At 36.1% G+C, this 13,822-nt stretch overlaps 2 protein-coding genes across 2 annotated transcripts; both read left to right on the forward strand.

The window, feature by feature from the left end:
• Window positions 1–1,190: 1,190 nt before the first annotated feature.
• On the forward strand, window positions 1,191–9,087 carry LOC145592528 (putative inactive ATP-dependent zinc metalloprotease FTSHI 1, chloroplastic). The gene is made up of 15 exons (XM_081649028.1): window positions 1,191–2,076; window positions 2,152–2,236; window positions 3,158–3,592; window positions 3,707–3,760; window positions 3,850–3,915; window positions 4,722–4,817; window positions 4,891–5,019; window positions 5,647–5,699; window positions 5,795–5,990; window positions 6,200–6,314; window positions 6,711–6,985; window positions 7,390–7,473; window positions 7,560–7,672; window positions 7,757–8,006; window positions 8,567–9,087. Exons 1-15 carry the CDS (start codon window positions 1,340–1,342, stop codon window positions 8,753–8,755), a joined length of 2,877 nt encoding a protein of 958 aa, XP_081505154.1. The 5' UTR covers window positions 1,191–1,339; the 3' UTR covers window positions 8,756–9,087.
• Window positions 9,088–9,749: 662 nt separating this feature from the next.
• LOC145579161 (SUN domain-containing protein 5-like) lies at window positions 9,750–13,497 on the forward strand. The gene is made up of 4 exons (XM_081636424.1): window positions 9,750–10,202; window positions 11,051–12,393; window positions 12,488–12,573; window positions 12,873–13,497. Exons 1-4 carry the CDS (start codon window positions 9,983–9,985, stop codon window positions 13,099–13,101), a joined length of 1,878 nt encoding a protein of 625 aa, XP_081492550.1. The 5' UTR covers window positions 9,750–9,982; the 3' UTR covers window positions 13,102–13,497.
• Window positions 13,498–13,822: the final 325 nt, after the last annotated feature.

The following is a 13,822-nucleotide window of genomic DNA, read 5'->3' on the forward strand; positions in this document are numbered from 1 at the left end:
TAATCATCTAAATATTGAATAAAACCTCAACCTCAATTTGAAAACTCCAATATTTAATGTTTTTCACTGAGTTACACTTTTCTTTGTTTGGTGTTGTTTATTAATTATTTAGTTATATTAACATTACCATACAAAAGTCTGAAAGACGTATTGAATGTTAGATATCCTGGCTATTCAGCATTTGCTTGCTTCACATCCATGGTACGGAGTACAAAAATTACAGATAATCAATTAAGCTCTTCACAAAACTTTTGTTGGCGACTTGGCGGTGGTGAGCGGCTTATCGTGCAAGTGGTACGAGTAATGAAGATTGGGAGGTCAACAATATATTTGTTCCCAAATCCCATCATAAGGAAACCGATTAACCATTTAACTTTTTATTCTAAAACGACGTACTTGTTTGTTTATTCACACATTCAGTTTCCTCTATTTTTTTTTTGAAATCGTATGTGTTTTACCTACGCTTTTACCCCTGGGAATTTACACTTTATCAACCCAAAACACTCTTAGCAATACGGGTTCATCTAAGTACATGTTCTTTAGCCTAATTTTAGTTCAGTACCTAATTTCTTTCTCTATTGTTATATTGTAGATGTCGTATGATTTTTAATTAATGAAATATTTTTGTTATTAAAAAAAAAAAAAGTTTATTTTAGTTCAATCATTTTTTTTGACGAGAAGAAAAAGGATTTCATTAATGAAAGATAGCCAAACGACACTTACAAATAATTCCTAGGAAATCTAAAATTTTAACACTAGTACAAATCACCTTAGAACTAGTGATTCGATCAATCACCTTAATAAAAAAAACTTCATCCGAAGCAATACAATGTGCGAGTTAGCACTAATTCAGTTTAAGATCTACGGATGAGTAGTTGTTTGGGCGAAAAAACTCGTATGACCTTCTAGATACTTTTGGAGACGTTAAAACTCCTAAATCTTCAATCTTTAGCACACGAATAAGCAAAGAAAATAAACCTAATTGATTAAACACCATCATAAAGATGAGATCCATTTATTAAAAGCAATTAAAAAGTCACCGGTAAAAATTTACAATTGACATCAGAAGAAGAAAGAGAATGAAAGAAAAGGAGAAGAGGAAGGAAAACCTTAAAAAAAATCAGTATTTGAATTCAATTCTTAATAAAGTGTAATTGGTACATTTGTTAATTGTGTTATCTATAAACTCCATAAAACACTACTTATAAAATGTCTTAGCCAACAGTTAGCTTCTAGTTGTCTTCTTCCCCAGCTGCTTACATGGTGTCCACTGTGGTTGCAGAAATACCCCGATAAGGAAGTCCGATTTCTTTCACATAAACCCTAATTTGATGAACTTATGCCCCAATTCAACCCCCAAACTATGTGCACACGAGAATGTCTTTTGCCTACTAGGGTTTATCAACCATATCCAATCAAAATTCTAAGCTGCTCAAGCATTGCTTCAATTCGAATTTGGAAACATTCTCAGCAATTCAATGCTACTAAATTTTCTAGGGTTCAAGTTCAATTCACTCGTCCGCGACCCATTTTAGCCTGTAAATCATCGACTGAGGATACGACGAATTCGAATAATGAGGATTTTGTGACTAGGGTTTTGAAGGAAAACCCTAGCCAAGTAGAACCCAGGTTTCGAATTGGAGATGAAGTGCTTACTTCGACTGAAATAGAGAATTTAAAGAACAAAAGATATCGTTTTGGAGCTTTTGAGGTGTTGAAGAAGCTGATTTCGAAGGATAAGGGGAGGGAAAATGAGGTTGTTGAGGAAAATGGGGGTGAAAAATTGGAGGGTGATGTGTATTTGAAGGATATATTGAGGGAATTTAGAGGGAAGCTCTATGTTCCAGAGCAATTGTTTGGGGTGAATTTGTCTGAAGAAGAGGAATTTGATCGGAGTTTTGAGGCGTTGCCGAAAATGAGCTATGAGGAGTTTGTGAAGTTTATGAGGAAGGATAAGGTTAAGTTGTTGACTCTCAAGGAGGAGCAGAGTGGAATGGTTACTGAGGATGAGGTTAGAGATTATATTGTGGAGCTGAAAGAAACTCCTGGAGAGAAGAGCTTGCATCGAACTCGATGGTGAGATACTGATTGCTTTAATGTTTTGACTGGTTTTGAATGATTTTGATGATAATGTTATGCAGTTTTTGGCAGGGCAATGCAGTTGGATGCTAATCAAGCACAGCTGATCTTGACAGAGTATACTGGTCCTCAGTATGAAATAGAGACACGAGCTACGGTAATTTCACTCAAAACATGGGAGTTATTAATCCATTATAGCTAGACTAGTAATTGGAAGATCGTAAATTCGTAATTGCAATATTATTTTGTGTTCCATAATTGCCATTGATAGTACTTAATAGTTTTAAGTAAGGTTGTAAGCTATAGTATTGTGATAATGTGTTCAATGAGCTTTTGTTTTGCTTACTGTTGTTTTTCAAATTTTTGTGTTTTATCAAGTTCTTAATCCTTGCTGTTGAGGGGTATGATGGTATTGTATTTGTATCATGTTGCTGTCTACTTTTGGTAGATATTAATTGCAATATGCAAAACCTGTTTACACTTTGTATGGAAAGTCTGTTTTTGCATTTCTTTCTTGTCCCAATGCATTTTGACCATTATGAAATGCATCTATAATACATTGCCTCCTTGTTGAAGATTCATTCTATGGACATTTTCATGAGCAGAAAAGGAAGAGAATGGCGGATATAAACCTCTTTATATCTGTAATATACTACAAGTATCATTTAACAACTAAGTTCAATTTTCTTCCTCCTCTCCTTATTCTTCAAATTTCAAAGTCAAGAAAGACTCTGTACTTTGTTTATCAGTTTTGCTAAATACTGCATCATGCCCTAGATCATTTCCTTTCCATCATGAATATCGATTACTTGTTACAAAAATTTCTGATCTCTTGAAGATGTCTCAACTTTCAAATAGTACATAACATGATTTTTTTTTGTTTGCAACGAACATTTTCAACCAGCCCCCTTGTTTGCAATGAGCGCTTTCAACCAGGCCCCCCCCCCCCTTCCCCTGAAAAAAGAAGATTGGTTGCACCGGTGGTGGTGTGCAGAATCAAAATATATTTTTTGCCTTTTTGGCGTAAACTTTTGCCAGTTAGTCAACAGTTTGTATTTATTCCATGTATTTTATACAGGCATCAATTGTGAAATTGCCGGAGTATCCTAATCCTATTGCATCCTCCATATCAAGCAGAATCATGGTGGAATTTGGAATGGTTACCGTTGTCTTGGCAGCTGCTGCAGTTGTTGTTGGAAGCTTTCTTGCTTCAGCTGTTTTTGCTGCCACCAGCTTTGTTTTTGTTGCTACTGTGTACATTGCCTGGCCTATTGTTAAGCCTTTTCTTAAACTCTTCCTCGGAATCATTTTTGGTATCGCGGAGAGAGTTTGGGATAATCTTACTGACATGTTTAGCGATGGAGGATTAATTTCCAAGATATCTGAATTTTATACTTTTGGTGGTTTATCTGCTAGTCTTGAGATACTTAAACCAATCTCATTGGTTCTTTTAGCTATGGTTCTCCTTGTACGTTTTACTCTTTCAAGAAGACCAAAGAATTTCAAGAAGTGGGTATGTCACCACCTTTCTTTCTTATATACAAGGAGCATTGTGTAATTTTTTTTGTCTTTTTTAATGTGGCTGGTATCTGTACATGCTAATTCTTGTGATGTGTTTAATGTGTAGGATATTTGGCAAGGTATTGATTTTTCACAATCCAAGCCTCAGGCTCGAGTTGATGTAAATACCTTGGAAAATTCTGTCTATTTTATGTTCTTTTTCTGTAATTGATAATTAATCATATTATACTCACTAAATATAGTTTGTAGGGTTCAACTGGGGTCACTTTTGCTGATGTAGCTGGCATTGAAGAAGCAGTTGAAGAGCTTCAAGAGGTAAATATATACACTTTGATCAATGGTCATCATGCTTATTAATAGAAATTCTACTTGCATAACTATATTACATTGGGAAGATTAATTATACCATGTATTGGTTGCTTTTACTGCCTAAACTTCTTGTCTCTGTTAAAGGGCATTGTTTATGACTGAGAAAGTATGTGTTTGGTGAATATAAAAGAACACTAGGGATCACCATTTGACTTTATTATGTTATTCTACTACTCTTTCTTAGTTTCTTCTGTTATGGGCCTTATGGTCACTGGCTGAAAGTTACTTGTTGGCGCTTAAAGTGATAAGGAGCAATAATTACCGCTGCATCATGAGTACTTAAGAATAAGTGATTAGCCTCATATGACTGGTTTCCGTGGTTTATGTCCATCCAGGTCTTTATACTTGTCCTTTTCCTTTGCGAGATACTGGTAAAAAGATTATTGATGCTGTCTTTGCTATAGACTGGCCTTTTTGAACTGCTTGATGGCTCATGAGTTTTTGAATCAATATGTCTTGTTTTCATGCAGCAAATTATGCATGGCCTCTGTCATTGTCTATATTTCTTTTATAGCTCATAGTTTCTGAATAAATTGATTAAAATTTTCTACTCCGTATTTCTTCTTAGTTTAAGTCCTGTTTGAAAAACTAAGGTTTCCGCATAGACAGCTTGTCTTGAAAGGTTTTAGTCTATGAGCAAGCTGATATCCAGCCCTGAGTGATTTCCCCTCTCAATAATTTTTTGCCAATATTTTGATACTGTCTTCTGAATTGTAACTGAATTTGTTGCTTTTGTTGTGTGCTTTCTGTAGTTGGTGAATTACTTGAAGAATCCAGATCTTTTTGATAAACTGGGAATTAAACCTCCTCATGGAGTCCTTCTGGAAGGGCCACCTGGTTGTGGAAAGGTAATATATAGATGGTGTTTATGGTGTTTTGTTGGTACATGCAATGTTAAAATATTTATCCCTTGTCTGGCAGACTTTAGTTGCAAAAGCGATAGCTGGTGAAGCTGGTGTTCCATTTTACCAAATGGCTGGGTCAGAGTTTGTTGAAGTTCTTGTCGGTGTTGGTTCTGCACGTATCAGGGATTTATTCAAGAGAGCCAAGGTAAAGTGACATACTTGCTTCCTGTCATCACATATCAGTGTGTAGAAGTCAACATGCCAGCATCGCGCTTCATGGATGCTACTGAGTACTGACTTTGTATGACCCATGTTTTACAATTTTATATCCCTTTCTGCGCAATGTTTCCTGAGAAGTCAGAGTCCTCACATTCTGTGTATTAGTAGTTAATTTGAGAAATTACTCTGCAACTGTTGGATTAGTGATCACCAAAACCTTATTTAGGCTGGAGTCTTAATTGCATCGTGTAGTACTGAGGGCAATGATTGTAGTGAATAGTCCAACTTGGAAGGAGGAAGTGTATATGCCGGGTATTATTGAATTTGAGTATTTCATTTAGTTATTTTTGTGTTAATCAAGCCTCTTGTAAGCTTGAATAAGTAAAATAACCCTTTAATTTTCTGTAATTTTTCATATCATCATTTTCTTCTTCCCTTAATTTTCTGCCCAAAATTCCAGTTCATTACAGAGTCTCATCTGCTTGATGGTGTGATGTTGTCTTTGTGGCAACTTTGGTGTATGCTTCTTAAGAGCTGATTAACATGTAAAACTGTTACACAAACTGCTCTGCACCATTTTCATTTACTGATTAATAAACATTTCATTTTGCAGGTAAATAAGCCATCTGTCATATTCATTGATGAAATTGATGCATTAGCTACACGGTGCATATCTTATTGTCAAATCAATTTTTGGAAGATTATTAGCCATATGTTTACTGGATATTTTGATTTAATTTTCCTGGGTTTTGTAAATTCAGGCGGCAAGGAATATTCAGTGATTCAAGTGATAATCTGTATAATGCAGCCACTCAAGAGAGAGAAACTACTTTGAATCAGCTCTTAATTGAACTTGATGGTTTTGATACTGGCAAAGGTGTCATCTTTCTAGGTGCTACCAACAGAATGGATTTGTTGGACCCTGCACTTCTTCGACCAGGTCGTTTTGATAGAAAGGTTTGTAATCTCTGTATTTTCTTCCCATTTTTAATAAGTGCGGTGTATCATGATATCTTACAGCCTTGGCTATACATACTTATAAGATGACAATCTAAGAACTATTGCTTCCTACTTAATTTGAAAGTGCTGATTATTTATCTTATCTTCATTAATACTTTTATATGGTAAAAAAATTTGTTAATCGGACCTTTTTCCTTCTTGTATAGATAAGAGTTCAACCTCCCAATGCTAAAGGAAGATTGGAAGTCTTGAAAGTTCATGCCCGCAAAGTGAAATTGTCTCCTTCTGTTGATTTGTCCAGTTATGCCAATGACTTACCTGGTATGGCAATATGATATATGACCTTATATGGCATATTACATGTTGACAATTGACATGCTTGAATTGTGAATGAGACCTGTTTTGATGTATGAGATTACAACCTCCGTTGTTTTTAGCTGCATCACTTTGCAAATCGTGGACTCCTAGGCAATTGTTGGAGATGAGAGAGATAGAGAGAATAGAAAAACAGAAAAAAAAAAAAGAAAAAGGACCCATGTGATAGGAGAGAGATAGAGTTTATTAACTAAAAGGGAAAGTGATGCAACTAATTTGAAACTTCCGTTTCAAGAACACGATGCAACTAAAAAGAAATGGAGGAAGTATTAGTTCTTACAGGATATATTGACCTCTCTATAGATGTGCTTGTATGACGATAAGATATTCATGCATGTTCAGGATGGACTGGTGCGAAGTTGGCTCAGCTGTTGCAAGAAGCTGCTTTAGTTGCTGCTAGGAAAGGGCATGAAGAGGTTGACCAGTCTGATCTTGATGATGCAGTGGATCGACTAACAATTGGGCCTAAACGTGTCGGCATAGAGTTGGGGCACCAAGGACAATGTCGCAGGGCCACAGCTGAAGTGGGAACTGCTATAACATCTCATTTGCTTAGAAGGCTTGAGAATGCAAAAGTTGAACGTTGTGATCGTGTGTCTATCAACCCACGTGGCCAGGTTACCTTGTTTCCTTATGACTCTTTCTTGAAACTCGTTTCTTGTCATTTGTACCTACCCTGTCACTTGTCAGCCTTCATTAAGTATTCTCTATGTCGTGAGCATGGCTAATGGCTTATATGAAACTTTTATGAACAACAAGTGCTTTTGTTATGCTGCTTAAAAGCAGTAAAATTCTTTGATTGGGTATTGAAATGTCAACTAGTTCCATAAAATTAAAGTATATATTTGTATAATGCTCATGTGCTTTCCCCAATATACCTTATGGCAAGGCTGGAAAAAATGTAGGTCTATAAAATAACTTTTTCTAGGATGGTTGGTTTAATTTTCTTATATCCGTGAAGCAGGTACTGATGATTTGATTAGTGTTACTTAGCCTAACATGTATTGGGTTATTTTTGCAGACACTATCACAAGTCGTATTTCATCGTCTTGATGATGAGTTATACATGTTTGAGAGGCGGCCACAGTTGCTACATCGTTTACAGGTTCAAACATTAAGATTTCTTAGTCTTTTTATCCATTTGTTATGGTGTAAAGATCATTTTTTGTTGACCTGAATTTACATGGAAAGGTATTTCTTGGTGGGAGAGCTGCTGAGGAAGTTATATATGGACGTGATACATCAAGGGCATCAGTTAACTATCTTGCTGATGCAACCTGGCTTGCCCGAAAAATTATAACCATGTAAGTTTATTTCTCAGCTTCTCTTTACCTTACTATGTTTTCCTTTTTTTTTTTAATAGATCAATGTTTCCATTTTTCTATCAGATGGAATCTGGAGAACCCTATGGTCATACATGGGGAACCACCTCCTTGGAGGAAGACGGCTAAATTTGTGGGACCCAGGCTGGACTTTGAGGGTTCCTTGTATGATGACTATGATCTTACAGAACCCCCACTTAATTTCAATTTGGACGATGAAATTGCCAAGCGAACTGAAGAATTGTTGCGGGAGATGTATAAGAAGACTGTTTTGCTGCTTAGACAGCATCATGCCGCTTTGCTCAAAACTGTAAAGGTATATGACTGTTTGCTGGATCTAATGCCCTTTTCATCAAATTGATTTGGTTCTTGGGCTTTCTAAAATAGAAATATTTGTATAGCACAAGTGCACAACCCCCCTCTTAAATGCCTCAAGGCTGCTCTACCAATTCATTTCTGGTACCTGCCAAGGGTAATTCCACCCCCACCCCCCACCCCAAATGGCATGTACATTTATTGTTGAAAAAGCGTCAGTTTTTTATGAGTGTTGTATTTAAGCAAAGGTGGTTTCTTGTTGCTTGCTGCAACTATATTGTCAATTGGTTTATTAGATTCATAAATTTGAGAAGTTCCTGTTAGTTATTATTCTCATTCATGTCATCATGTGCTCTTGATTTGGGTAATTGTTGATTGAATTACTCCTTTGAACACACATCCACATGAGAGGGGAGATAGTGAAGGTACTGATGCATGGTTGCTCACCAAGTCACCTGAAATGGTTGAGAAAAACCGTAACTTTCTGGACACAAATGTGATGTGAGACTGTGTGGAACTCTTGCCACGTAGTATTTGATCTTTGTTGTGTTCCATTTTCAGGTTCTATTAAACCAAAAGGAGATCAGCGGAGCAGAAATCGATTTTATCATTGACAAATACCCTGCAGAAACATCAGTGAGCCTTCTGTTGGAGGAGGAACATCCTGGTAGCCTTCCGTTCTTTAGTGAGGACCAAGGCTATGAGCTAGAGCATGCATTGGCAACTTCATCAAGTGGTGAATTGGTGTAACATTTCCATGCCATTGATAGACCAGGACAACAACGGAATCAGTGTGTTGCATAGAAGTCGATTTCCTTGATATGTGAGCCATAGCGTCTATAATCTAATCCATTGTACTGACATGCTGGAGACATGCCCCAAGCAGGCTGAGAGGAAGAACGCGGGTTAAGCTATTAGTTGTAAGCTCTCACATATTAAGGAAATTTGAAGTTTTGAAATGAGTCTGTAAGCTGTTTTTGTAGTTTTGTCACTAGTTGACGTTTAATGTACAGAGATTCTTGGCCCAATATTTTGCCTAGCTCCATGTTGAGGGAGCAATAGTGAAATTGTATTTTACCTAAGCTAAATACTTCGTAGTATAAGTACTACAATTGTTTAGGCGGGGAGAGGTTGAATTTGACGGACAATATAAGAAGGAATATCATTCAACATGCGTTGTTCTATTAAACTTCTAAGGTTGAAGGATGACACGAGCCTTAATATAAGCTACCTTATTCTCAACTCTTTGAAATCAACCAAGATCTAATATATCATGTATATAAATATATAATCAAATATAAACCACTTGCTCCCTTGGCTTTCTCATGAATAAGATGCTTAATCAACATGCATAGGTAATTATTCTGAGATAATTAGTTGCTTGAAAAATGTGGCGCACCTTTCATGTTTTATAGAGTGAATAACTCAATTAAATCTGACCTCGAACCAATGTTACCATACTTGACCACTTGAGAGTCGGGGAGAGGACATTTCCAAGTACCTAAAGGCCGTAATGAAGTGATACTTCGTATCACGATCAGTCTTTTCGGATACCAAAATCTCATTATACATCCGCTATCTTTTAAGTTGCTATCTAAAAATAAAAAACGTCAAATTTTTAATAGTATAATTATGTCCGGGATAATATTGTACGGAGTATCAATGTATGAATTATGTTGTGATCCGTAATTATTATTTTATGACAGTAGGCCATTTAATTCCAAGTACCTCGGCTCAAAAGCAAACCAGACCATGAATTCCCCGACGAAATTGGAGATTAAGTCATTACAAATACTAACTCCAAAACTAAACTAATCAAACCCAGAAATTCCTCTTCTTTTTCAACTTCAATTCTTCCTTCAACTCTCATCCTCTCTATCTCCAAGAAACTAACTGCTAATCAAAATAGCAACACCAATTTTTATTACTCGTATATAATTTGCACATAAACTTTCCCTTTTGTTGTACGGATGAGAAATGAAGAAAGCTCAAAACTTTGGGTTAAATGTCAAAAAATGTAGCATTCATAATAATTATAAGAAAACCCAAGATTTTGAAGGTATTAAGAAGACCAACAATGGCGATATTAGCAGAACCAACAACAATAATAATAGCTTCTATGAACTTTGCGTTTCCTTGATTTGGTGCTTCGTTTTTTTATTTTACTGTGAAGTTTGTCTCAGCGATGGTCATGCAGGTATTTTTTTTCATCCAATTAACGAATTAATTAATTATTAATATTCTGGGTTTTTAATTATTTATTTATTTTGATTGATTCTCAATTACCCTTGTTTTAATTTGGAGTTTTGTGCAACAATGTGGGACCTTTGTTTATATGTGGTTCATTTTAGGTTTTGCTTGATTACTTCTTAATTATGGTTGGTTTATATGGTAATATGAGCTTTTAATGATTGCTCTGTATTTACATGGGTCAATAATGATAGCTTTTCCTTTTTGATCTGTATGTTTTGATCATTTAATAGCATGTGATTGAAATGAATCTGCTTGTGCATTTGGATTATATGATACTCCGTATGATAGTATAAAGCTTTGTTGTAGTTTCTATTCTGATTTACTTTGTGAGCTTGCAATAAGCGTGATCACGTAGTCACGTGTGATCTTGTTAGATTTGTTTCGATGTGTGTTTTCAAGATGCTAACGTGTTATGGTTAAAGATGTTTCTTGGAGACTGAGGGAGTGAATTATTTGTGACAACTCATTACTCATTAGCAACGCTATTATAAATGTTATGTTAGGCACTGAGACTAGTTAAGCTCTGGCAACCCATAATTACATTTGTATTGAGGCAACAACTAATCAAACTATAGTTGCTAGTACAATATATTAAGGCAGCCAATATTTCCAGATCTTAGAGATGCATTTTGGTTATCTTTTTTGGCATTGTGTCATTTCCTGTTCTGTTTCGTTGTTGTTTGATCATTTAGCTTAAATGTGGGGTGTACACAAGTTTCAAGTTAGTACTCAATTTGCTGCCTGTTTTGTCCCAATTGAGCAGAAGACACTAACTTAGCTTATAATTTCCAGAGACTCATCATTACTCTAATTATAAAAGTATGTTATCCGAGGGTAAGCTTGTTGGTGATGGAGATTCCCTTCATAATATCACTGTTGGAAACTACACGGACAACATTTTGTTAGAGGTTAATATATCAATAAATGTTAACATTTCCACCATTCAAGGGCTAAGTTCTTCAAATTCTAACTGCTCGCTGCCTAGGCATGAAGGATTGGAAGAATGGGTCTTTAACATATTAAAATTAGGCTACAACAACATGGTGTGTGAAATGCCTTGTCGAATTAATCAAAGAATGAACAAACTAGAGGACTATCAACATGGAATGGCTTTAGATTCCACTTATTTGAAGCTGGATGAGTCCCGAAGTACAACAATATCAGGAAAGGGTGTGGTCTCTTCTAGTGAACAGGTGAATATCACCCATCGACTTGAACCTGATGGAACAGCTTACAACTTTGCCTCAGCGGCTAAAGGTGCAAAAGTTGTAGCTCATAATAAGGAAGCAAAAGGAGCAAGTAACATTTTGGGGAAGGATCATGATAAGTATCTTAGAAACCCTTGCTCTGTATCAGATAAGTATGTTGTAGTTGAGCTTCCGGAAGAAATTTTGGTTGATTCTGTCAAGATTGCAAATTTTGAGCACTACTCCTCAAACTTCAAGGAATTTGAATTGTGGGGAAGTTTGACTTACCCTACTGATGCATGGTCTTTTATGGGAAATTTTGTTGCTGCCAATGTTAAGCTTGCTCAAACCTTTGTTCTGCCAGAACCTAAATGGGTTACTTATTTGAACCTGAGTTTAATTAGTCACTATGGATCAGAACATTATTGTACATTGAGTGTCTTGGAAGTTTATGGTGTTGATGCTATTGAGCGGATGCTTGAAGATCTAATGGTGACTTCTAGCAGATCTGCTTCTAGTGAACAACCAGCAAAGATTAATTCAACAGAAGTATCATCAGGAAAGCCTCAAGATGTTGAAGGAAATGAGAATAATGGTAGTGAAAATCTTAATAGAAATGGTTCTTCTGTTAAAGGAGTGGGAACAAGTGACGAGCAAAAGACCAATAATGACGCAACTAAGAATCATGGCACCTCAGGCAAGATTCCTGATTCAGTTGTCGGAAAGTCAAGTAGCAGAATTCCTGGAGACTCTGTTCTGAAGATCTTAATGCAGAAAGTGAGGTCAGTGGAGGTGAACCTATCTGTGTTAGAAGAGTTTCTCCAGGAACTAAATAAAAAACAAGATGATATTATTCCTGAAATCAACAAAGAACTATCAAAAGTTACCTCGTTGCTGGACAATGAAAGAAAAGAAATCAAAGAACTAATTGAATGGAAGGAAGACACGGTATTGTTTGACTAATATATCTGAATATTATGAGTATTCTACATATTCCTTTTTATCTAAATTTTAAAAAGAATAAATGATTCCTTTTTTGCAGGATACACAATTTGAAGATATTAAGTTGTGGAAGGCTGTTCTCTCGTCACAAATTGATGAGTTGGTCAGTGAAAATAGGAACCTCAGGTCAGCTGCCCTTTCAGTTTGCAAATTTTATTGTTTAGCAGCTACCTACTGGTTTAGTTTATGTTGTGCCATCAAATTGCATCATTTATAGCTGATGACTGATGTATTGTACTTTCTGTACATCCGGTTTGTTTAAAAGTTTGTCTTACCACAAACTGAGAATCCTTCTTGTACTTGGTTCAAATACTTGCAACTGATGTGTTCTGTGCTATTTGTCCAAAGGGATCCATTTTCTCTCCTCTGATAACTCATCACATTTTATTTGTTCTTATCATCTTACACTATCCATTTTACTGCAGATCTCTTGTTGAAAACATAGAGAATGACCAGACAAGTCTACATAACAAGGAGCTTGCGGTTTTATTAGTGAGCTTCTTCTTCTTGTGTATAGCATTCCTCAAGCTAGTTTCCAAACAGGTTTTGCTCTCTTTTGGAGCTTCTCAAGGAAATGACGTCTCTAGAACGAGTAGAGGATGGTTGTTAATACTCTTTAGCAGTGGCATCACAATGTTAATAACTTTGATCTAGTATACCTTGTGCCGTTCTACACTCTTACTGAAGAGACTGTGGTAGGCAATTAATTTGGTGCCAGAAAGCTCATACTGCTTCCTGCCCTTTAAACTGTGGCAGAGATGTACTCATATCAGGTAGAAGCAACATTAGACTTTTGTAGGAGTAACTCCAGTGGATTCATTGGCTCTTGTAACAATAAACAATCCATTCCATAATTTCCACTTAGTAGTTTGTAGGTTAAGACCTGGTTGTTATAGGCAGTGGGTTAGATTAGGTAGAATACCATGTTTGTAGTATCTAGCTATATGTAGAAATTAATGATGCACTTCTGATTGGAACGAGAATATTATTTGAAATGGTTATCTTGTGCATTATCATATACTGTACATTAGTAGAATCGTTGCAATTGTATCTGTTTCTCTGATGAATATTGTGGCAGCAAATACATGAGAAAGGCAAGCCTGTAATGAAATCTTCCAATTCATACTAAGGTTGGAGCAGATTTATCAGAAAACCGTTGTCATATCAATTTCCACTTCCAATTTTCTGACATAATTCTGAATGCCACAAGCTCCACCTCTGCCGTAATTCTATTATTGTACTTCGCAGAAAACTAATGCTCTAACTCTTCTTCCCTGCACAGCAGCACAGATAATGACTTCCTCGAGCTTTGTCCTAGTCGTTTCACAAGCAAACATATTCAATTTAAACACTCTTTGGACACATTGCTTTGTAG

This window comes from Chenopodium album, chromosome 2 (genome assembly GCF_948465745.1).
Source record: "Chenopodium album chromosome 2, dcCheAlbu1.1, whole genome shotgun sequence".
NCBI lineage: Eukaryota > Viridiplantae > Streptophyta > Magnoliopsida > Caryophyllales > Amaranthaceae > Chenopodium > Chenopodium album.

Bases quoted from the DNA above. Each gene is read 5' to 3' on its own strand.
- LOC145592528 (XM_081649028.1), top strand. From the start codon at position 1,340: ATGCCCCAATTCAACCCCCAAACTATGTGCACACGAGAATGTCTTTTG. The intron at 3,593-3,706 runs GTATGTCACCAC...TTTAATGTGTAG, and splicing joins CAAAGAATTTCAAGAAGTGG to GATATTTGGCAAGGTATTGA. The intron at 6,986-7,389 runs GTTACCTTGTTT...TTATTTTTGCAG, and splicing joins CTATCAACCCACGTGGCCAG to ACACTATCACAAGTCGTATT.
- LOC145579161 (XM_081636424.1), top strand. From the start codon at position 9,983: ATGAAGAAAGCTCAAAACTTTGGGTTAAATGTCAAAAAATGTAGCATT. The intron at 12,394-12,487 runs GTATTGTTTGAC...CCTTTTTTGCAG, and splicing joins TTGAATGGAAGGAAGACACG to GATACACAATTTGAAGATAT. The intron at 12,574-12,872 runs GTCAGCTGCCCT...ATTTTACTGCAG, and splicing joins AGTGAAAATAGGAACCTCAG to ATCTCTTGTTGAAAACATAG.